This window comes from Alligator mississippiensis, chromosome 5, assembly GCF_030867095.1.
Source record: "Alligator mississippiensis isolate rAllMis1 chromosome 5, rAllMis1, whole genome shotgun sequence".
Lineage (NCBI taxonomy): Eukaryota > Metazoa > Chordata > Crocodylia > Alligatoridae > Alligator > Alligator mississippiensis.
Window position 1 is genome coordinate 181,785,752 of NC_081828.1, and position 22,348 is coordinate 181,808,099.

The window sequence follows — 22,348 nt, forward strand, 5'->3', positions numbered from 1 at the left end:
TCGATACTTAATCAACCAGGCCAGAGAACATGAACATAGAAACAGTTGTCTGACGAGCTAATTCACTGTTAGTTTTGCACCAGTGAAATTAGGGAAGTTAAAAAGGTATTGAACTGGAAATAAGTAGTGGATAAATTTGCCCCTTATGTTCTAATTGAGCGGGATAGTCTTTTGCTTTTGTGTGTGTTGTACAATAACAAGGATTGTAAGCATTAAACAAATAGTCTGCTTCCAAAGCTTCAAAAGGACAGTTATTCGACATCAGTTATGCTATACTTTATCAGCAGTTGCCACTAGGGGTGTGTGAAGTGGGGCCTATTCGATTTGGATTCAGCCTGAATCAGGGACAGTGATTCGATTAGTTGATTTGGATCACTGTTCCTGATTCGATTTGGCTGAATCTGAATCTGAAGATTCGATGCTGATTCAGAGAATCAGTGATTCAGACAGTCACAGCTTTAAAAGTTTTTTCTACATTCCTTGAGGTACCAATGCGGCTGCTGGGGTGCATGGAGTGTCCCACAGGAGTGTGTGTGTGCGGGGGGGCAGGTGGCCCTCCATGTGCTCAGCAGCAAACCTGGAAGTAGACTGGAAGTATGTGCCCCAGCATCACAGCATTCAGGAGCTGCCTGTACCTAGAGGTATGTAGAAAAAAACAGTTAAAGCTGTGTCTATGTCCGAATCTTTCCAAATCTCTCCGAATCAATTTGGAGGGTTCCAATTTGATTCGGAGAAATTAAAGGGTCCTCTGACTCTATTCAGATTTGGAGATTTGGCCACTGAATCAAGCCGAATCTCCACTGAATCAAATCGGGGACTGAAGCTTCACACAGCCCTAGTTGCCACTGTATCTGAATTTAATTTTAATTGACCTATAGCAGACTTCTAACAGGAGCTGCAATACTTAGAATATTGCCTTATCCAAGAAAGAAAATAAGGTCAGGCTGTATGTAAGACTATAAGGGCCTTGTCACACATTTCATTGTGAGCTACTCAAGTGTTGATCAGTGTTAGTGCTAGCTTGAGTTTGGAGCAGTCATAAGTTTAGGCCAACAGGAGCCTGAAGGGACTGAAAACTAAGAATCCCACCCCTTCCCATTCTGGGCTTCTCCCCAGGCTCCTGGGGCTCCCTTGGTTCTGCCATGCCTATAGGGCTCCCCTGGGCCCCTGGCTGCTCAACCCCCACTGCTGCTGGGCTGCTTCTCTTCTCTGGACAGAGCCAGACCCAGAGGGCAGAAGTGGTGGGGACTGGGCAGGCAGGTTAACCCTTCCCTGCCTGCTCCCCTGGGACAGAGTGCAGGCCAGCCTCAAGTAAATAGGGGGCAGGGTGGGGGCCATAAGCAGGGATCTGTGGTGCTGAGGTGGATGGGTGGGGCAGTAGGTCTGATCCAGGCCAGCAGGGGAGGAGGGCTGGGTGTGGTGTTTACACTAATGCATTGCCTAGAGTTGGCTACAAGTTAGTGTAATGTGAGCTGGGTAACATAGATAAACCTAGGCTGGTGTAGTATAACTTTAAGCTGCCTAAAGAGTGCTTAAAAGTAGTTTCCAGGTGTTAATGTGTGGACAATCTAGGGGCTAAGAGCTCCAGGAGCCACCTAAAATTAATATATAACATGGTCCTAAGATACCCATTTGGGTGCAGTCTTGTGTCTTTCTCAGAACAAGCCTTTCAGGGTGGGGGGCTGGGTTGGAGAGAACTAGGGACATTCCACTCACCTTGCTCACCCTACCCTCACAGATACACTGCAGGCCATGGGGCTGTTCCTACCCAGCTCCTCGATGGACTGTGCAGTGCTACCTCTGCCTTGGAAAAGACTTCTATAGGGAAGGGAGCCATATCGGCACCCCTGCTAAGTTGTCACCCCCACTAAGTTGGCACCAAGGGAAGGCTAAATTGTGCCTTCCCTTGTTCCACCCAGTTACTTCACTGCTGTCTCATATTGCACATTCTTATATCACAAACCTAGCACAATCCTGAGAAAGAGGAGAGAATTTGGGGCATGGATTAAATTACAGAGGCAAACTTGTATGCTTATTTTGTGCTAAGTGCTGGGGTTGGTGGGAAGGTGGTGCTGCAGGGAGTTGCATATCTAAACTGTCTTGAAGCCTATGAGTTAGTTCAAAAAAAATAAAAATAAAAAAGTGCTTAAGCTTTATTGAATTGGATGAAATTTGGTAGTGAAGATTGATGAAGAGTTTATTTTGGATGCAGTCCACATTTCATAGTGTCATAGTTTCTAGGGTCAGAAGGGACCTGAACAGATCATCAAGTCTGACCCGCTGCCCTGGGCAGGAATGAGAGATGGGATCATAATACCCCAGCCAGATATCTATCCAACCCCCAAGGTAGGGGAGAGCACCACCTCCCTTGGGAGCCCATTCCAGAGCCTGGCAGCCCTAACATTCTAAGAAAGCTGAGTATGTCCATCACTAGGAAGTTCAGGTGATACCTGCTAGAGATTGTAAAAGAGGTTTTGTTTTGATTCTAACCATTTGGAAAGAAAACTCCATTAAGGCTAAGCACAGACAGTCACAAAGCCTGAGGCTGAATCTATTCAATCTTTTCAGCTAGGGACCGAAGTCGCACATAAACCAGTTTAAGTGATGAGAAACTAGTTTAAACCTGAAGCAGAATAGAATTTCAGTTCACATAAACCAGTTTCAAAATGGCTGAAACTGGTTTAAGATAACCCTGATTAAATATACTGTCAGACTTATCTGATTTGGGTCATATCAGTTTATGCAACTTTCTGTCCCAGACCACTTCCTGGTTCAAGTTAAATCAGTGTCTCAGCATGCATTCTACCCTGGGCTAGGTTGTGCTATCTGCTCCAGAAAGCAGGGCTGACCCCACTCGTGTGCTCCTTAGCTGGAGCAGTGAGGGCTGGTTGACTGGGGGGATGGGGGGGAGGGGAACAAGCCCAGCTGCAACTGTGGACTATAAATCCCAGAGGCACCTGGAAGCAGGAAGAGGAAGTGATGAGCAACCCTGCAGAGTCCTGTTGCTGTAATTCTGGACTGCAAATCCCAGAGACCTTGGGTGCAGCAGGAAGAGGAAGTGAACACGTAGTCAGAGAGTTGTGCTCTAGTGCCCCCAAGTCTCTGGCCTAAGCCACTGCAGGCATATAGCTGCATTTCCTGTATCAAAGGTAAATGTCTATTAATTTCTGCTTCAATTTAATCTGTGCAATTTAGACTAACCTGCAAAGACTGAATTGATTCAGCTTCACGCTTTTTGACTGGCTGTACTTAGCCTGCAGGTTAGTTTAAATTGTATAGACTGAACTGATAAGCAAGTGAACAGATATTCACTTTTGTTTTCAGAAATGCAGCCACATGCCTGCAGTGGCCCAGGTCAGAAGCTGAGGGGCACTAGAGCATACCTTCCTTCTCTGATGGATCAGACAGCTTGGGCTTGTGAAGGGGGAGGTTGTGAAGGAGGGGCATAACATCTTGGGATCCTGAGGGACTGAGAGTTAACTTGAATCTGGAAGGGATCTGGCACAGAAGTTCAATAAATTGATTTAACCTAAAGCAGTTAAGTCTGATACTACGTCCATCCAGGTTTGTCTTAGACTGGTTTTGGCCATTTTGAAAGTGGTTTATGTTCATTGAGCTTCTGTTGTGTTACAGATTTGAACCAGTTTCCTATCACTTATACCAGTTTGTATAATTTTTATCTTTAGCCTTGCACCCGCCGGGCCTCGTACATCTTACCTTGAGCCTCCTTAATCTGAAGGCTTGCTGATACTCGCCTTGCCGTTACAGGTGGCCTTATGGGAGATCTTCACACACGTCGCAGGCTGCCCCTTCTCTCCTGCCATGACTTTGAATCTTCCAGTGGGTGGGGCTTCGTGCAGCGCGGTCTCCCTTGTCGGTTGCCTGATCACTGATGTCTTCTGCGACTGACCGCATGCTCCCCTAAATACTCGATGAGTTCACCTCTCACTCCCTCAGTCTTCCAGCCTCACACCACCTCATCCCCTTCTAATACGGGGGAACATAAAACACCCTACACAACTCAAAGAACAAACTTCACTAGCCCTGAGAGAGGCACCGTCCCGCCCCTATTAGGCTTCCATATGGAGCACAGATAGTCCCTCAACACCTCTACTTGTTAACGGAGCCTCCTCCACGTGGCCCTGCTCTGTGGCCCTGCTCCACCTAACCAGGTTTAACACTACTCCCTCTACTGTTTGCCGCTGTCGTGACCCGTTTTCTGGATTTCCACAGCACAGCCGCCCTCTCTCTGGGTCCTTGCCTTGCAGCTGCCCTCTCTCTGGGTCTTCGCCACTCAGCAACCCTCTCTCTGGGTCTTGCCAGAGCAGCAGCCCTCTCTCTGGGTCTTGCCAGCGTAGCTGCCTTCCCTCTGGGTCTTCCCCAGTCCGTTGACCTCCCTGTGCCCTGGGAACTCCTACCGGCTCATGTCCTGGCGTGCCTGCAGCTGTTATTCCGGCTCCGGGCGCTGACTTGTCGCTAGGCTCCTCTGTTCCTTCGCAGCCGGTGCGTGCAGTCTCTTCCGGCGTCCTGTGCCTCCGGCTGACACCACCAGTGTCAGCTCTCCCGGTACCCACGTGCCCCTGCTCCTTCTCACTGCTGGCCCCTTTATTTCCGCCGGCCGGCGATTGGGAGTGATGTCATCCGCCGGCCGCAGGTGACTTAAGGCACGATCAATGTCTTGCGCGGGCTCTCCCTGCCGTCCTTGTTCCTCCTCCCATCTTGCAGTGAGCAATTTTCCTTTCGTTACTTCCTCCTTCCCTGTTTCGCCCCCGGCTCCTGGCCCTGGGGTTCCCCTCGTGGGCTCGGGAGTCTCCCCGGTTTGCCTCTCCCTGTGACAAGCTTAAATGCTTATGTTGCTGTAACCACTTGGAAAGGAAACTGCATTAAGTTTAACTTAACTGCATTAAGTTGCTGACAACTATCCTAACAAATCTATGCAGGATTGAATTAATCAAAAAGTTTGGGTTTCTGTACCTTGAGTTAAGGCTGCACGTTGTGGTCTGTATGTACTCTGCAGATTGCTGTAGAGGGGAAATGTATACTGTAGTCACCAGTGTGTTACACTTATCAAGAACATTCATATTTTAAGGAGAGTGAGTGCTAATTTTAATCTGTGTTTTAGATCTTGAAAAATGGCAAAGAGGATGCATATTTCATTGGATTACAACTGAGTGTTGATCAACGAGCTAGGTAAGTAAACTACCCATATCAAAGCTAGTAGGGCTGTGCAAAGCTTCAGTCCCCGATTCAATTTGGTGGCGATTCAGCCTGATTTGGTGGCTGAATCTCTAAATGTGAATTGAATCAGGAGACCTTTTAATCTCTCCAAATCAAATTGGAACCCTCCAAATCAATTCAGAGACATTTGGAAAGATTCAGTGATTCGGACATAGACACAGCTTTAAATGTTTTTTCTACATACCTCCAGGTAGCAGGCAGCTCATGAATGCTGCAATGCTGGGGCAATGGAAATCAAACAAATCGAATCACTGTCCTTGATTTGGGCCAAATCCGAAGCTGAATCGAATATGGCCTGTTTTGCACACCCCTAAAAGCTAGTAATACGTGCAGCAATGAACAAGACTTGTATTAAGCAAAGCAAGAACAATTTTGGGTGAAATGTCAGTCTCACCACAGTCAATGTGTGTGTTTTACTTCTGGCATGAGGTGGATAAAGATATCATTCCTAGCATTTATGTTTTTGGAGGTGGTAGAATGTGTTTGGTACTGGATGTTGGCAGAGGGTATTTGTAAACATATTTTTAGGGAAATTCCAACATTTGTTTATTGGCATTGGTAGCCCACTGATCACTTACAGTGGTTTATTCTGGCAGCAGAGTATTGTACTCAGTTGAGAACCCTGAGTTTTATACTGAAAACCAGTGACTGCCTCAATTTTACAAAGTAAAACAAATTAAGGAATTCATCTTAAAACAATGTATCCATTGGCAATGAGACAAATTCCATGTTGATAGAGGACAAACTCCCATTGAAAGAAATTATGGTGTTTTATATTTTTTCTATTGGGATCTGAATCAAACACTTAAAACCCTGTAAATCCATTTATTCTTTAGCAGTGTCAAAACTTTCATCTTGTTTTAAAAATATATATTTTTGAAATCCATCTGTTTTTATCAGTTGGAAAAGCTGTTCTTCAGCATTAGATTTGAGGTGTTGTCATGCACTGTAAAGAACATGTTGATTTGAGATTCCTCCATTTTAAATATTATACATAGGTATGAATCACAGTTTAATTTGGCTACGTTTGAACTGGTCTGGTCCACTTGCATTTTAGAACTTTATCCCATTAACTCAGAAGCAGTTTATTTTTTTTCTAAATAACTTTTACCAAGAAGTAATCAAAAGAAATAGAGAAGGTAAAATCCAGATTGGATTTTTACAAAATTATTTAATGTCACTTTCTCTCATTTCTTCATTCACATGTAAAATAATTTTTTAATGATTGCTTCAAATACCTCAACTCAAACATTTGTGTTAGTATTTTTAAAGCTCTTCAGAGGTAAACATCACTTCTTTCTCCTTTCCTTCATTTTAAATACTCTTTCAAATAAACAAAACAAAACAAAACAAAACAAAAACAGTTGCAAACCAGCAACAACCTCAATTTTTATTTTTTTCCACAGCAGAGAGAGACTGTTCTAGCATTTAGGATGTCAATATATAGCAGTCTTTAAAGCTAGGGACAGACGTTCAAAAAGCCAGAGCCTGAATTGATTCAATCTTTGCAAGTTAGTCTAACCTGCCTAGGTTGAACTGATTTGCAAGTACACAGTCATTCCCTCTGGCCTGAGGAAATGCCAGGCACCTGCCTGCAGTTGCTCAGGCCAGGCGCTGGGGGATGCTAGAGCATGCCCTCGGCTGCAGGGAAGCTGGTGGCCAGCCAGGCAGTAGCCTGGGCTGACCTGGCCAGGGAAGGGTTTACTTCCTCCTCCCCTGTTCCACCAGAATGGATCCGAGCCAGGGTTCACTGGGCACTGCCCCCTTGCTGCCTCAGTGGTGGGGCCAGGAGCGGCCAGATGCAGGCTGGCATGGCCCCTGAGGCAGAGTGGGCAGGGAGGGAAGTTATTTCCCCTCCCATCCCAACTGCAACCACCACTTGCTCTGTGCTTAGGGCAAGCGATAGAAAAATCCCTCTCTGCTAGATGCCAGAAGGAGGGGATGCCGAAGGGAGCGGGGCAGGAGGGGGCCTGCCCCGTCTGCCTCAGGGGACTATGCCATCTGGCTTCTGGCTGCATCTGGGCCCCAAGCTGCAGCGGCGGGGGGGGAGCACCTGGCAGACCTGGCTTAGGTCTCTGCCAGTGGGACAGGGAGGGGGAAATTAATCCCCGCCCTGACCAGTTCAATCCAGGCTGCTACCAGGGCTGGCCATGTCCCCTGATGCTGGAGCAGCCAACAGAGAAATGCAGGTTGGTGCTGGTGGGATAGGGGAGGGAAGGGAGGAATACATTTCTTCCCTGCTCCCTTCCAGGGCCAGTGTCTGGCCAGACCTCCACCCCTGTCTGCTGCTACCTATCCCTCCTCTGGCTGGGAAGCAGAGGTGGGCCAGCCCTGCTCTGCTGGAGCAGAGAGCCCAGCCCAGAGAGCATGCCAGGATGCTGGGGAACTCTGGTTTAACTTAAACCAGAAAGGGGTCAGGGACAAACATTACATAAATCGATTTGAGCTCACTACATTCAACCAGGTTTATCTCAGACTGGTTTCAGCCATTTTGAAACTGGTTTATATGCACTGATTTTATGTTGTGTTACAGGTTTAGATCAGTTTCTGATCACTTAAACCAGTATGTGTAATGTCTGTCCTTAGCCCAAATGACTTGGGCTTCACTTACTGACCACAGTGGCTCAGTATGATACTATCTATTCTAATTAGTATTTTGTTTAAGTTTTAGCATTTGATTCTTTAAATTCAAATGGTATAACCACAGTTACAACCTCTTTATGGTTCAGCCTTTGCCCTGTTGCCAAGCAAATTAACACCACTTTAACCAGTACGGAAACTACCTTTTGGTTGCTTACCAGGCCCTGCACAATTCTTTCCTTTGAATGCGGAATGGAGGAATGTCCCTTCTTTCTGCATCTGGACTAAACTTATATGGACTTGGGAAAATGAGATGTGCTTGGGTTCTCATGTGCCATTCTGACCCCTGGTTTCCACATTGGCTTTTTTATTCTCTTCCCTCATGTCTTGGGCCATAGCGGCTCCAGAATTAGAACATGTGAAAATGCCCTAATGTTTTGCAAATTAGGGAAAAACTTTGCTATAACCCAGGATCTGTACCTTTGTGAAGATGATAGTTGTAGTCCTTGTCAGGTAAGGCCATGTGACTCTTCAACAAAGTTTCAAATTATAGGCATAATAATATGAAGTACCTTTCATGTTTGCAGGGGTCACCATGGAAAATACTTCTTACAAGCTGTAACCACCCTGTAATTTAAATAATGCTTACTTTTTTTTGCATATTTAAGTTAGAAAATAGTTCACAGCTTGGATTTTGTGATATTGTAATTGTTGTTAATTACTTTTTTAAACTTAATGTTAGTGTATATATTCACATACTCTTGCTGTCCATATTTTTCATTTTCTAATTTTAAATAAATTATTAAAAAAATGGAGAAAGAAAATAAAAAACAATATAGAAGTGAGTGAGGCATCTTCAACTATATACTGTCTGCTTTGCGTTGTTCAGGATTAGTCAGTCAAACCATAATTATGGCTAAATTTGGGCAAAACTTTTGGAATGATTTGATAAATCTTGCCTTAAGTTGTTAAACTATTGGTGTATGTAAATCGACACGTTCCTTTTTAGATGTTTTTCTGAACTTATATTCAGAATAAAAGGGGGTAATCAAGGGAAAACAAGTTACAACTACAAGATATTTACTCATTTAAGCCTTTAGCTAGGTAACATTTTAATTTTCTTGGAATTTATACAAGGTAAATAGTATAGATTAGGCTGTGACAACACAGCTTAAAAAGTTTTAAAAATAAATTTTGTAATATGAAAATAATTGAATTTGTGCATAATAATTTTTCTTTTTTGGTTGTGTTAAGCTGGATGGATGGAACCCCAGTGACTTTTTTAGCTTGGGCACCACATGAGCCCAACTTTGCAAACAATGATGAAAACTGCGTAGTTATGTATAAAAACTTAGGTAAGTAATTTGTTTATTACTAATTCTTTTGCAGAGGATGTTACTTTTTCTGCAATACGTTTTTTGCTGCTTTTTTCTTCAGAGAACTATTACTGAAGATGGAAGTAAAATTAGATTTTGGAGCAGTGACTGCTTTCATATATGGTTATTAGGGGTGTGTGAAGCAGGTCCTATTTGATTTGGATTCAGATTTGGCCTGAATCAGGGACAGTGATTCAATTTGTTGATTCAGATCACTATCCCCAATTCGATTCGGCCAAATCCGAATCTGAAGAGTCGATGCTGATTCAGAGAATCAGCGTTTCAGACAGACAGCTTTAAAAGTTTTTTCTACATACCTTGAGGTAGCACACATGGCTTGTAATCGCTGCAATGCTGGGGCACATGGAGCATCCCACAGGAGTGCGGGGGGCCCTCCATGTGCTTGGCGGCAAACCAGGAAGTGGACCGGAAGTACTGGCTCCATGATCGGCCACAGGGGACCCTGGGTGCGCCCCCCCCCAACCTAGGATCACTGAGCCGAGGAGGTGTCGGGGGGGGGGGCCCTGCACGCTCCCCGGCAAATGCAGAAGTGCACCGGAAGTGCTTCTGGTTCACTTCCGGGTCTTCTGCTGAGCGCACTGGGGAGACCCCCGTGTTTCTGTGGGATGCTTCAAGTGCTCCAGCATCACAGCACTCATGAGCCGCTTGTTACCTAGTGGTACGTAGAAAAAACATTTAAAACTGTGTCTATGTCTGAATCTTTCCAAATCTCTCTGAATCAATTTGGAGGGTTCTGATTTGATTCAGAGAGATTAAAGGGTCCTCTGATTTGATTTAGATTCAGAGGTTTGGCCACCAAATTGGGCCTATCAATGGAGACTTAGACCTTTGATGCACATTATTTTTGTAACTTTAGAAAGTTAGTAGCACTACAAAAGTAGATAGTTTTAGGGATATGCAAATGTACCCAGCCCCCTGCTGGAACACATCTAAGTTACCACAAAGCTATGCTCTCAAACTACAGGATTATAAGGGGTTGCTCCTCAGTTCCCTGCTCTCAGGGCAGTCTGTTGACAAGCAAGATGGGCTCACTTAGGGTGACCAACTTTTGAAAATGGAAAAACAGGACACATACCCACTCCTCCCCCTGTCCTCCTGCAGATGGCATGGCTGGATGGGGCTGAGTGCAGCCTTTGGAGTGGCAGGGAAGGATGTGGACTGCCTTCTGCAGGGCTCAGAGCTCCCTGTCCTGCTGCCCTCCTCTTGGGGGTCTCCACAGGCCAGCAGGCAGGACCTGGCATGGGAGGGCAGAGAGGCTCAGTGCTCTTTCTGCCAGAAGACCCACACTGGCTACACTGCCGTGGTGAGGAGCCTGCTGCTCACTTGGCAGCAGCAGCAGCAGGGGGCATAACTCCACACCACCACCACCCCTGGTGCTGCCAGGCAGTTAGGGGTTCCCTTGCCATGGTGGTGCAACTGGTACAGGGCTCCTGGCAGCAGTGGCACCAAGCCTTCACATCCCACTCTGCCCTCCTGTGCTGGGTTCCACCTGGAGGCAGGGCAGCAGGGCAGGGCACCTTGAGCCCACAGCAGGCAGTCTGCATCCACTCTTGCCCCATGCACAAATTTTGGGAGGCCCATGCACAAATCTTGGGAGGCATGTGTCCCCCCATTCCCCTCTCCCTGGGAATGCATGCAGCAGTGGGGAGCCAGCCCCCCAGGTGGTGAGCAGCCATCCTGTGGCTCTGTCTTGCTCCCCCAGCCAGGCCCCCTGATCGCACATTGCCACCCTGGTCCTGGGCCTCTTGCACTGCCCTGGCTGGCAATGATCCCAGCACCAGATACCAACCCTGCCTCACTCCCTCACCATGCAGGCCTCAGTCTGCCTCCCCTGTCCCCCATCCCTCCTCCTTCCCCCCATAGGCTTACCTGTAGTCAGCTAGGGGAGATGCCCTCCACAGCTGTATTGTTGACCACATGCATTGTTGATGCTTCCTGTGTCCCAATCCCCTGAGTCCCAAGCAGCCCCTTGCAGGCTGGAACTATGCCAGTCTGCAAGGGGAAACCCACCATTTCCCACATTTTTCCACAGCAAATGGAAAACCCAGATCCCTACACATGATACCAGGATGATATTTAACTGTGTCCAGGGGAAACTGGGACAAAAATGGTTTTCTGGAATCATTCAGCCTGGGACTGGGACGACTTTAAATTTTTGGGACTGTCCCACCCAGTTAGGGATGGATGGCCACCCTAGTCTCATTGACAAACTTGTGCTGTTGCTGGTGCAAGCCACCATCCATGGCAAGGCCCAGTTGGGTGGCAGAGACCTCCCAATCAACCCTTGGTGAGGCTGCAGCCCCTTCAGCCTCTGTTGACCAGCAACAACAGCTGACAAGGTTGACAGTAAAGCCACTACCTGCAGAGCTCTCTGATTAAGTTCAGATAGTCAAAAAGCCCAAGTCTGAATTGATTCAATCGTTTCAGGTTAGTCTAAACTGTGTAGATTGGATTGATAAACAAGTGAACAGACATTCATTTTTTATTCTGGAAATGCACTAAGGAATACTTGAGGGTCAGAGAGACCTGAAGGGGTTGCACACACATTAAATTTCTCATGGAGATGTTTGAAACAACAACCTTTTGTTGCAGATCCTCCATTTTTGTGATGGACTAGGCATTTTTTTAGTGTGATGAAAAGCATGGATGTGTGAATGCTTACTTTTTTGTTGTGCTAAAAAAGTGTAGGTAACATGACAAATATAATGTGTGCAAAGGGCCTTTATACTTTTAATACAAATATGCTTCAGGTAACAGTAGTCTAATTAATATAACAGTGAATTTTTTTCATTCAATAAATAGGCTATATAATAAGTTTTCGTAAGTGATTCTTATCAGTTACTTATTTTTCTTGTGTTCAGGATTTTGGAATGATATAAACTGTGGATATCCAAATCCTTATGTATGTGAAAGACACAACAGTTCCATTAATGTGACTGTTCCTCCAACAACACTTTATCCTATGACAGGATGTCAAGAAAATTGGCTTTTGTATAAGAATAAGGTACAGTAACGTACTTAGTGTATGCTGTATTTTTGGCAGAAGAATTGAATATAAAATAAGCAGATTTCAATTTTTTAATATTTCTTATTCCTAATACATCACTGGATGGGATTTTCACAAAGGGAGGTCAGTATATGTTTCTCTCTCTTTTTATTAATCCACTCTCTTTTGCATGCAAAGTATATTTGGAAACTTGCAATTATGGGACTGCATGCAAGCAAATTATATACACATACTCTTATACCACATACTGGTTTTTCACTGACTCAAACGTACCAGCTTCAAAATCCTATTCTAACTAGGGCTTTTAAACAAATCTGTAGAAGAATACATTTGAATTGTTCTATGACTATGCCAAACATTTTCCTTTTTTTTTCTTGCACAAGGCTACATGGTGGTCATGTGTATTCAAAAGGAAAGGCTTCCAATTTTTAGGGAGTAATGAAGTCAGATATTCAGACTTATTCTCATTTTAGTGTTACAGAATGTTTGGCTCTAAAGAAGATGAGCGTAAAAGCTGGCATGCTGCGAGGAAAGCTTGCATGGATTTAGGAGGAAATCTGGCTACCATACCTAATGGAGAAGTGCAAGGTACTGTCCTTTCATTTTTTTGCATTGGTCTTTTGCAACTAGATAAAACCTCATGTAATATATACCAAATAAATTATAAATGCACAGTAAAAGTTTTAGATGAGAACAATGTAACTACTTAAAGCTTGTCTTGTAGATGCTAAGAGCACTATATGCTTTTTTTTAGCAGTAGCTCTCAGCTGTAGAGCAAAGTAATACCATGATCTTACGAGGCAGGGGAAATGGCAGTTAGAGGATTTTTCATTTAGTGAATAAATGGAGTAGGAAAATAGCGTTGTAAGTGGATAAAGAAATAGAGGAGCATGTAGGACAATGAGACAGGAACTATGAAAAAGTGACACTGCACTAAACTTACTGATGTAAATTCAAATGATCACAATATTAACAGTCACAGTGAAAGAACTATTTTTATATTCTGGTCAGTTACACTAGTGTAAATTCAGAAAAAATGCCATTCATTTTATCACAGTACATGATTTTCCAAATGCTCAAAGATCAGGAACAAGAATGTGAATGTTTGTTTATTCAAGATGTAGTTTGCTTTATAGGCAAACCTATGGTTTGAATTGCTATTGTGAACACCTTGTGCAAATTCTGAGTAGTTTCTGCATGGGGTTTCATTCCAGGTAAGAGACAAATGGACAATAGGGCAAGATCACTATTACTTGGGCAGTGCAAGTCCACTGGAAAGGGGCTGACTTCCTGAGCAGTTCTTGGCAGGATAATTGTGTTAATATTTGGCAAAGAATCTACAGGTTTTATTTTTGAAAGGATAAGACATGGGCTGTGTTCATTTAAGAAAACATTGGAGGACTAAGAGCTAGGAACAGAGAGAAATGCAAATAGATGTTAAGTTTACAGGTAGAGGTAGCCCATTGCTGAAACTCTAGAAGTTGGTAAAAGTTAGTTTCTCAACAATCATTGGTTACTATCTATTAAAAAATGGCTGGGACTAGTTTCAGTGACATGTTTAGTATGTTAGAAACACAGCAACAATATTGAACAAAGCAAAAAATTGTTTATTTCCCTACTCACTAAAATGAAAAACTATTTTGAAAGGTATTACTATATTGTTCACAATTTAATTAAGGTCTTTTTCTGTTCTTTTTATCTTAAAGTTTGAGTAATATCCATTCCTTTAATTTTTACTCACAAAAGTGACACATTATCATATTAGAAATTCAACAGTGCTCAATATACTGAGAATATTTTGGAATCTGGCTATCCCATATATCCCCACATGTCTCACAGGCTAGAAACAGAGATTAACTATGTTGGGATTAACTATGTTGGGATATGTTGTTGCACAGCTGACCCACTTCACTGGTGTCTAAAGATGTCCCCAAGGCCATTTTCCCTTGGGGTCAGGCCTCTGCTGCTCCTGGGACTTGATTCTGCTGGATAACAGCCCCAGGTGCCACACAATGACTCAAGATGTGTGTTTGCAAGCAGGGGGAACCTCTATGGATTCCCCTGCAGGGGAACTCCCATTGTACATAATAAGCAAACAGACATCCTCCAAAGGATCACAAACTGTGACTACCTTTGGTCCTGGCATCATTTTTGGGCACTTGAAGTGTGACAAGGGGACATCTTTTTTTGCTCACAGCATAACAACTTTTATGGCAGTACAAGGGCAATGTTTGTTTGCACCCATAGATATGTTAGCATCTTCATTGATGAGAAGCAGCTGTGTTCAACAATATGTTTCATCTTTTTTTTTTTTAGCTTTCCTCATCTTTCATTTAAAGGATTCTGTAACTGACACATGGATTGGTTTAAATGATATAAACCATGAACTCAGGTTCCTTTGGACTGATGGAACTGGAGTATACTATACAAACTGGGCGAATGGCTTTCCATCTGGACAGCTGGATTTATACTCATATGATAGCCAGGTGAGCATCAATTGCTAATCAATAATCATGTTTAACTAACTGTAACTAGTACTCCCAGGAGAACTTTACAGGAGAAAAGTCCCAGGAGAACTTTTACAACCTTTTCTCCTATGCCTGATGAAGGGTGTTCGTGCCTGAAAGCTTGCAATTAAAGAATTCATTTTTTTTGCAAAAATCTAGTTGGTCTAATAAAAGATATCACCTCTACCTTTGCTTCTAGACCAATATAGCTACAACCTGGATACCTGACACATAGAGGATTCTCAGATGCTTGAGCAATTAGCACAATGCTGTTACGGGGATGAGGTGGGTCTGGCTTGGGACTAGCTTGCTAGTATTTAGGGACCTATCAGGAAGAGAGAAGGGATCTTGGACTGTATCAGGCTTTGAGGAAGTCCAGGTTTCCAGTGGCCAGTGCTGGCCGGATCAGCAGGAAAGCTGATCTTTAGAAACACTGGCAGGACTCTTAGGAGTGCTAGGTTGCAGCCAGATGAGATAGTAAGATGCTTGTGTTTTGTTCTGTCTTCACACTTATGGTCTGTTTTGCTTGCATTATTCTTTTCTCCTATATAATACATCTTTCTGATATCTTGTATCCTTCCTGATTGCCTGTGGTAAAGAGTGATCTCTGGGTAGTGGTACTCCAGGCTAAGTCATTCTGTGGGAAGGGGACATAAAATTGTTTCAGAATCCAAAGGGAAGCCACCTGGATCTGGCAGAGATTCCCCTGCTACATCTATGAAATCCAGTATAAGCCTGGTGGAGCTGAGGTTTATGGGGATAAGGAATCATCTTGAGGAAAACTTTGGTCTGTTCCTTGGGATAAGCAGTGGGATAGGAGGAGAAAACTTGGGGCTCCAGGGGTACCCTGTGGTCAGGGTTGTGACTGTGATAAAATGATTATATTTGTGATGTATTCTCAAATAAGTTCTGTGGCTTTGGAAATGGGCCAGGGAAATCACAGAATCATTGAAAATTAGGGTTGGAAGGAACCTCAGGAGTCATCTAGTCCAACCCCCTGCTCAAAGCAGGACCATCCCCAACTAGATCTACCCACCCAAGGATTTGTCTTGCTGGGTCTTAAACCTCAAAGGATGGAAATTCCACAGCCTCTCTGAGTAATCTGTTCCAGTGCTTTACTACCCTCCTAGTGAGAGTTTTTCCTAATATCTAACCTAAATTTCTCTTGTTGCAACTTGAGACTGTTGTTGTTCTGTCATCTGCCATCACAGAACAGTCAAGCTCCATCTTCTTTGGAACCACCCTTCAGGTAGCTGAAGGCTGCTATTAAATCCCCACTCAGTCTTTTCTTTTCCAGACTAAATAAGCCCAGTTCCCTCAGCCTCTCCTCAGGAGTCATGTGCCACAGCTCCCTAACCATTTATGTTGCTCTCTTCTGGACTCTCCAATTTGTTCACATCCTTTCTATAGTGGAGGGCCCAAAACTGGACACAGTACTCCAGATGTGACCTCACCAGCGCTGAATAGAGGGGACTAATCACTTCCCTGGATCTGCTGGCAACACTTCTACTAATGCAGCCCCGTGTGCTGTTAGCTTTCTTCGCAACAAGGACTTATTGTTGGCTCATATTCAGGTCATTGTCCACTGTAACCCTGTTTGTACTGTAACTATGAAGTGTAAGTCAGGCTTATCAAATTTGTGACCCATTTCATGCCTAAGGTTTTTTCAAGTTTTATTGTGAATATTTTACACAGTTGCAGCAATGAATTTGGAAAATGGAGAAAAGTGTCAGCAGTGCTCACTGCCAGTTGTGTGTCCAAGAGTTGGTGCAGCAGAGGGGTGATGCACTGAGGTAGCCAGTCACTTCTGTCATGATCAAACTCATGAAAGAACTCCCTCGGAACTTCCTTTGGGCTTTGTTTTTTCCACTTTGAGCTAACTGTGGTACACACACAGCCCAGTCCTGTGCAAGTCAGAGCAAGGTTAAAAAATAAAAGCGGTACATGAGGGGTATGAATATATAGAAGTCAGTATCCTAAGCTGAAAGACTGAATCTTAAAATGATAAGGAATGAATCTTTGGGACCACATGTTTCAACACGTGTAAAAGGAGGAGGAGGCTGTCTTTACTTCTGGTACTTTTTTACTGCTTTGTCTATTCTTTTCCCCCTAGGCTGACTGCGTTGTCATGAGAAATAAACCTATAAAGGAGGCTGGGAAATGGGTGGATGAAAGCTGTGACAACAACAGAGGCTATATGTGCCAAAGTAATACAGGTGTGTTATTTTTTCATCAGCCTTTTCACATGAGATTTTATGTGATATATTTAGACATTACTTGGAGCTTAAATGGTAAATTTCCATTATATCACCTCTACCCTTCACTTCCACTAAGTGACTTTTCCAAGATATGCCTACGAAAGGCTTGATATAAACAATTTTTAAAGACTTGCTTACACATGAAAAGTACATTGTTAGAAAAATATACTGATGCAGACCCTTATATGATGATAATTAAATTGGGTTAAAACTGATTATCTACTTGACTTGAGCCTGTTGATTGGTTAACACAAACAAAAACAAAATAAGCCAGTTTCAGAGTGATTTAAGAACATCCACATTCAAAGGTTCCACCAGTTTGGGTAACTGGTTCAAAATCACACCATTTGCAAAACCAGAAAATAGTGCAACAGTATGCATAGAGTAGACCTGATCTAATTTAAGTTAAACTAATGTAAATTCTGTGTGTTGAAAAGCCCTTCCCCTTGGAGGTACTCAGAATAATAGCTTCTCTTACTCTTTTTGATGTCCTCTTCATTTTCTAACCAATCTTTTTCAACTTTACTGTTGTTAGCGTTGTAGAATCAGCCTACCAAATAGTATGTGAGCTGGTTCTATTTTAGGTCTTGAGATATCAGAATTAATAGTTACTGTTGATGACAAGGTCAACTTTTCCCTCATTTTATAGGAGGGCAAATTCTCTGCCTTCGTGGGCTCGTGTAGCATTAGAAAAAGTAAAATTTGACATGCATGTTTCTTATTGGTTATGATGAACGAGCCAGAAAGATCAAGTCAACTTTCAGATCTTTGGTGGAAAAAGTTTAATCTCTAAACACACAAAATATAATCTCAAGTGACTGTGACACAAACATGGAGCTGTTGTAATTATTTTTCTTCATATCATGTGGCTACTTTATTTCTGGAAAGATATATAGGATGAACAAGAAGGCCTAGATCATGACTATCTGACTGGATACATGACTGGGGTGAGGGGGAAGAGAAACAAAAAGGAAGGGATGATGAAGTTGCGTTACTTGCAGGTTAAGCTTAGAAGATCCTTTGACTAAATCTGGCCAAAAGTCACTATTCCATTCTTTTTTAGATATTTAAAGATCTCAAAACAACCCTCCCAACAACTCCCTTCCCCAAATAGTCAATAGCTCAGTGACTACAGCATGCATAGTGGATGCAGGGGACTGCTGTCCATCCCATGCCAGTACCCTTCCCATAGGGTTGAAGTGTAATTTATACAAAGTGAAGCAGAACCAGTAGAGGTTGGATAGGTTTTTTGCATCACCAGTGGTCAGGAAATTCACCTGGGGCTCCCCTGTGACAGCCATTTTGCAAATATATTTCGCAAAACATTTCTGTTTTGACAGAAAAATATTCTACCGAAATTTTTTGACTGGCTCTAATGCTGACTGATATGGCCAAATTTCTTCCGCAGATTTCAGGCAGGCTTGACATTTCCAACTCTGGGAACCTGGTAATTGCAACTGATGCTGGCCTAGTACAATGCATTTCTAGTGGGCAGTTTATAGCTTGTCCTATGCCAAGAGTAAAGGTGGCTTTTTTCTTCTCAGCTTTGAAAACTTACACAGCTGCAATCTGCCCCTGACCATTTTTGCATGCGTGTGTGTGTGTGAAATAATATATAAACATACTGCTGTGTTTCTTTTTTTTTTTTTTTTTTTTCATTTACTGTAGAGCCTAAGTTGTTCCCTTCACCAACATCACTGCCACCAAAATTTGTCCTTTTTGGTAACAGCAGTTATTCCTTGATCCATTTGCCAATGAAATGGGAGGATGCCCAAAAATTCTGTAGAAGTGATCTCTCAGACCTTGCCAGCATCTTGGATCCATACAGTCATTCATATTTGTGGCTACAGATATTAAAGTATGGGCAGCGTATATGGATTGGTCTTAATAGCAATATGGTAAGAACATTAAACAAATTAATATGCTGGTGCTACTCTTTTTGATAATACATTTCTTGGATTCCATGTTTATCAGTTCACTTGTGAGTTCTTTAGATTACTTAATGGCTCTAATTGTTTGCATATATGATTAATGTTTAAAGGTGGCAAATTTAGTTATATTTTTTGCATTAGTTGGGTTAAATGTTCATCTTTTTCATGAAATTCAGTCTTATGTAGTTCTTTGTGTTGGGTTAGCTGTGTTGTGGTTTTGTTCATATAAACTTGGGTGTATAATTCCTTGAAATAAATTTCTGATTGTTTTAAGATGTTAAATACCATAATAAAGTGGAGGTGGTAATAGCTACATTCCCACTTTGCTGATGGTAAGTCAAATAGTAAGTGGTTCATCCAGTTTATTAGTTTATTTCAATAATGCCTATTGTTTTTTGGATAAACAATATCCACAAAAATTTTTAATGTTTGAAATGAACAATTACTGCAAACAATTGGTATAATCACTGCTTTTGCCATTCTTGCCTATTGACAAGACAAATTAAGTACATCTAACTGGAAAAAATCTCATAGTCTGTTTCTAAAAAAATGCTGGAAGAATGAGTGATGGTAGTGAACTTATTAGAAGTGTCAGAACAATGAATTGTTCAGTTTAATGTCACTTCTTAAAAATGTTTCAGATCTTATGAAAAAATGTTGTTTTTTTTTAATTGTTGGCAAATCAGAAAGTAAAAAAAGAATAATTTTAGACTCAAAGAGATATTTAGTTATACCTGAAACACGTTTTAGGTTTCCTTTTGAATTTGAAAACCAAAAATGTTGGTTTTTCCAAATGAAACTATTTTCCTGTAAACAATTAATTTGATGTAATCCATATGAATTCCTTAAAAAGTGGGCCTTTTTGAGCAAAATTTTTTTTGCACTAAATGCAGTGATGCCAACACATTTATCACTGAAAAATTACATATGCAACAACATGAATCCAAAATTTGAGCCACTTTCCTTTTCTTTAGATTCTTGACTAAACACTTTTGGTAAAGGCAGATGAATAGACAGTTTACATCTGTCAGATGACATAACTCTAAGCATGGTATTCTATTTCATGTTATGCCAATAACATAGCGTAAGACAATACAAGAATTCCTCTCACCAAACTGATACTGAAGAAGCTACCAGTACCTCTGATTTATCATTTATATTAATTATTTTGCTTTTAGACGGAGGGCCATTATGAATGGATTGATAACTGGAAAATGAAGTATACTAAGTGGGCAGAAGGGGAGCCAAAGCAAAAAATAGCTTGTGTCTATTTGGATCTTGATGGAGCCTGGAAGACAGGATTTTGTAATGAAAGCTACTTCTTTGTATGTAAAAGGTCTAATGGTAAGCGATTAAATATAAAAATTGTAATTATTACAACTATTTATTGACATTGCAGTGTGTTGGGCAGTATACAACAGGCAGTGGATGACCATTTCTGCCCCAATGAGTTTTAAAGCCTGGAAGAATGTAACATTTTAATTAGAATATAGAATCCCTATACAACTTCCTGTGCCTTTCACCTGCGCATCGAGTCCGTGTGGTTCTTTCTGGCTTTGCCATCACTTTAAGGGAGGAACAAGTTTGTTAATGTACTGGATGTCAATCGGTGCCCCACGGAGGGTCTCGACTGCCACGTCTTTGCTGGAAAATCAATTTTGATGGGGAGGAAGATGATTTGTCCCATCCCCCTGGTACCTTCCTTTGGTCGTTCCGGTTGTCCTTCCTGCTCAGGGCTCCACCTCCTCGTCACCCCGCCTAATGCCAACCAAAGATGTTGTTGTTTCGGCCACCAAGATTATTATGATGCACCCTTTTGGGTCTTAGACCTTTAGCTTTACTACGGCAGAATTGAGACATTATTTCACTCATTTGATCATGGCTGCACCTTGCTTTGCTTATGCATCTGGTTGGTTATCGACTGTCATATTTCCCAGCATCCCACTCTGGACTCATGTCTTATACTTGCCATGGGTTGGTGGTTTGCTGGTACCTGCTCTCTCTGGTTCTGCTGAGATCCAGTCTGTGCTGTGGACTTCTGTTGCTCATGGAGTCTCCTCCAGTGAATTATAGAGCCATCTCTGGCTCTGCCTTTTCAATAAAACCCCTTCCTGGGGTAGCTACCATGTCCCTGGGCTGGGATCACATTCAATATCTGTCACTTCTGGGCCGGTTGAAGACCTCACTTCTGGTATTCCCTGCTCCTTCCCTGCCGGGCCTTTTAGCCCAGCTTCGGTGTTCTGGGCTGCGAATCAGCCCTGGCATGCTGTTATAAAGCGTGTCCACGCTGACATAGGAGCCGATTCTGGCTTCTGACTTCTTTTTTCTTCTCTTTCTTCACCACGGTGGCCGGGAATGCCGTGGTTTCACTGTCACTGTGCTCTGCTTCCAGCATGGTGTCCCACCAGCTCCTCTCCTCATCTGATGGAGGTAAGCCTTTTCCACATATCCCCCTACCTAAGTTGCCTTGTGGTGCCACAGCTTTTAGCTTATGATCGTCGGTCATCTTGACACAGGCCCTATGCCAATTTGTCATTGCTGCTTTGCTCTTGTTGCACCTTGATAAAAAATCCACAATCATATTAGTCACTCTCGGTCTGTAACTGACGCTAAATTTAAGGGGCTGTAGCGATAATGCCCAGCACGTAATTCATGCATTATTATGCCTGAACTAATTTAGCCATTGTAAAGGTGCATGATCTGTGATTAGTTTAAATTCTTGCCCCGTTAAATAGTATCTGAAGTAATTTATGGCTTACTTTATTGCTAGGCATTCCCTCTCAATAGTATAATACCTGGTCTCAGCATCGTTTAATTTTTTACTAGCAAAAGCAATTGGTCGCTCCACACCTTCTTGATCTTGACACAGGACTGCACCTACCACAGTCTCAGAAACATCCGTCCGCAGGATAAAATTTTTAGAGAAATCAGGCATCACCATTACCATGTCATTACACAGGGCCCTTTTGATACCTTTAAAAGCCTCCTCCATTTGAGGAGTCCACCCTATCGAACCCTGTACTTTTCCTCTTATGGCGTCTGTTAATGTGGCTGCTTTTTCTGTGAAATGAAGAATAAACCTCCTATAATAGTTAGCCAGCCCCAGGAAGGATCTCATCTGCTGCTTGGTTTGAGGTGGTAAATACTTTTCTATCATCTCTTACTGGCCAGTGGGCATATGACTCCCTGTCCAACCCTAAAACTGAGGTAATTAGTTTCTTGCATTCCTAGCAAACGTTTCTTAGGGTTGACTGTCCCTACTTGGTGGAGTTCTTTCAGCACCTCCTTCTCATGTTGCAGATGTTGCCCCCAGGATTGAGAGTATATGACGATGTCATCGATATAAGCTGTGGTGTACATCGTATGCGGGGCAAGGATGTGATTCATGAGTCACCTGAAATGTTGCTGCAGCTCCATGAAGGCTGTACAG

The 22,348-nt window shown here is 42.8% G+C and overlaps 1 protein-coding gene across 3 annotated transcripts in view; it reads left to right on the forward strand.

Moving 5' to 3' along the window:
- The window catches only part of LOC102566452 (macrophage mannose receptor 1), a 119,920-nt gene that overhangs the window by 74,449 nt on the left and 23,123 nt on the right, over positions 1–22,348 (forward strand). For all 3 annotated transcript variants that reach the window (XM_014601565.3, XM_014601563.3, XM_019497889.2), the window contains exons 18-25: positions 5,123–5,190; positions 9,073–9,173; positions 12,077–12,219; positions 12,696–12,810; positions 14,539–14,708; positions 16,843–16,945; positions 18,656–18,885; positions 20,097–20,262. In XM_014601565.3, the coding sequence (XP_014457051.1) occupies positions 5,123–5,190; positions 9,073–9,173; positions 12,077–12,219; positions 12,696–12,810; positions 14,539–14,708; positions 16,843–16,945; positions 18,656–18,885; positions 20,097–20,262 (1,096 nt within the window). The remainder of the gene's footprint in view (positions 1–5,122; positions 5,191–9,072; positions 9,174–12,076; positions 12,220–12,695; positions 12,811–14,538; positions 14,709–16,842; positions 16,946–18,655; positions 18,886–20,096; positions 20,263–22,348) is intronic.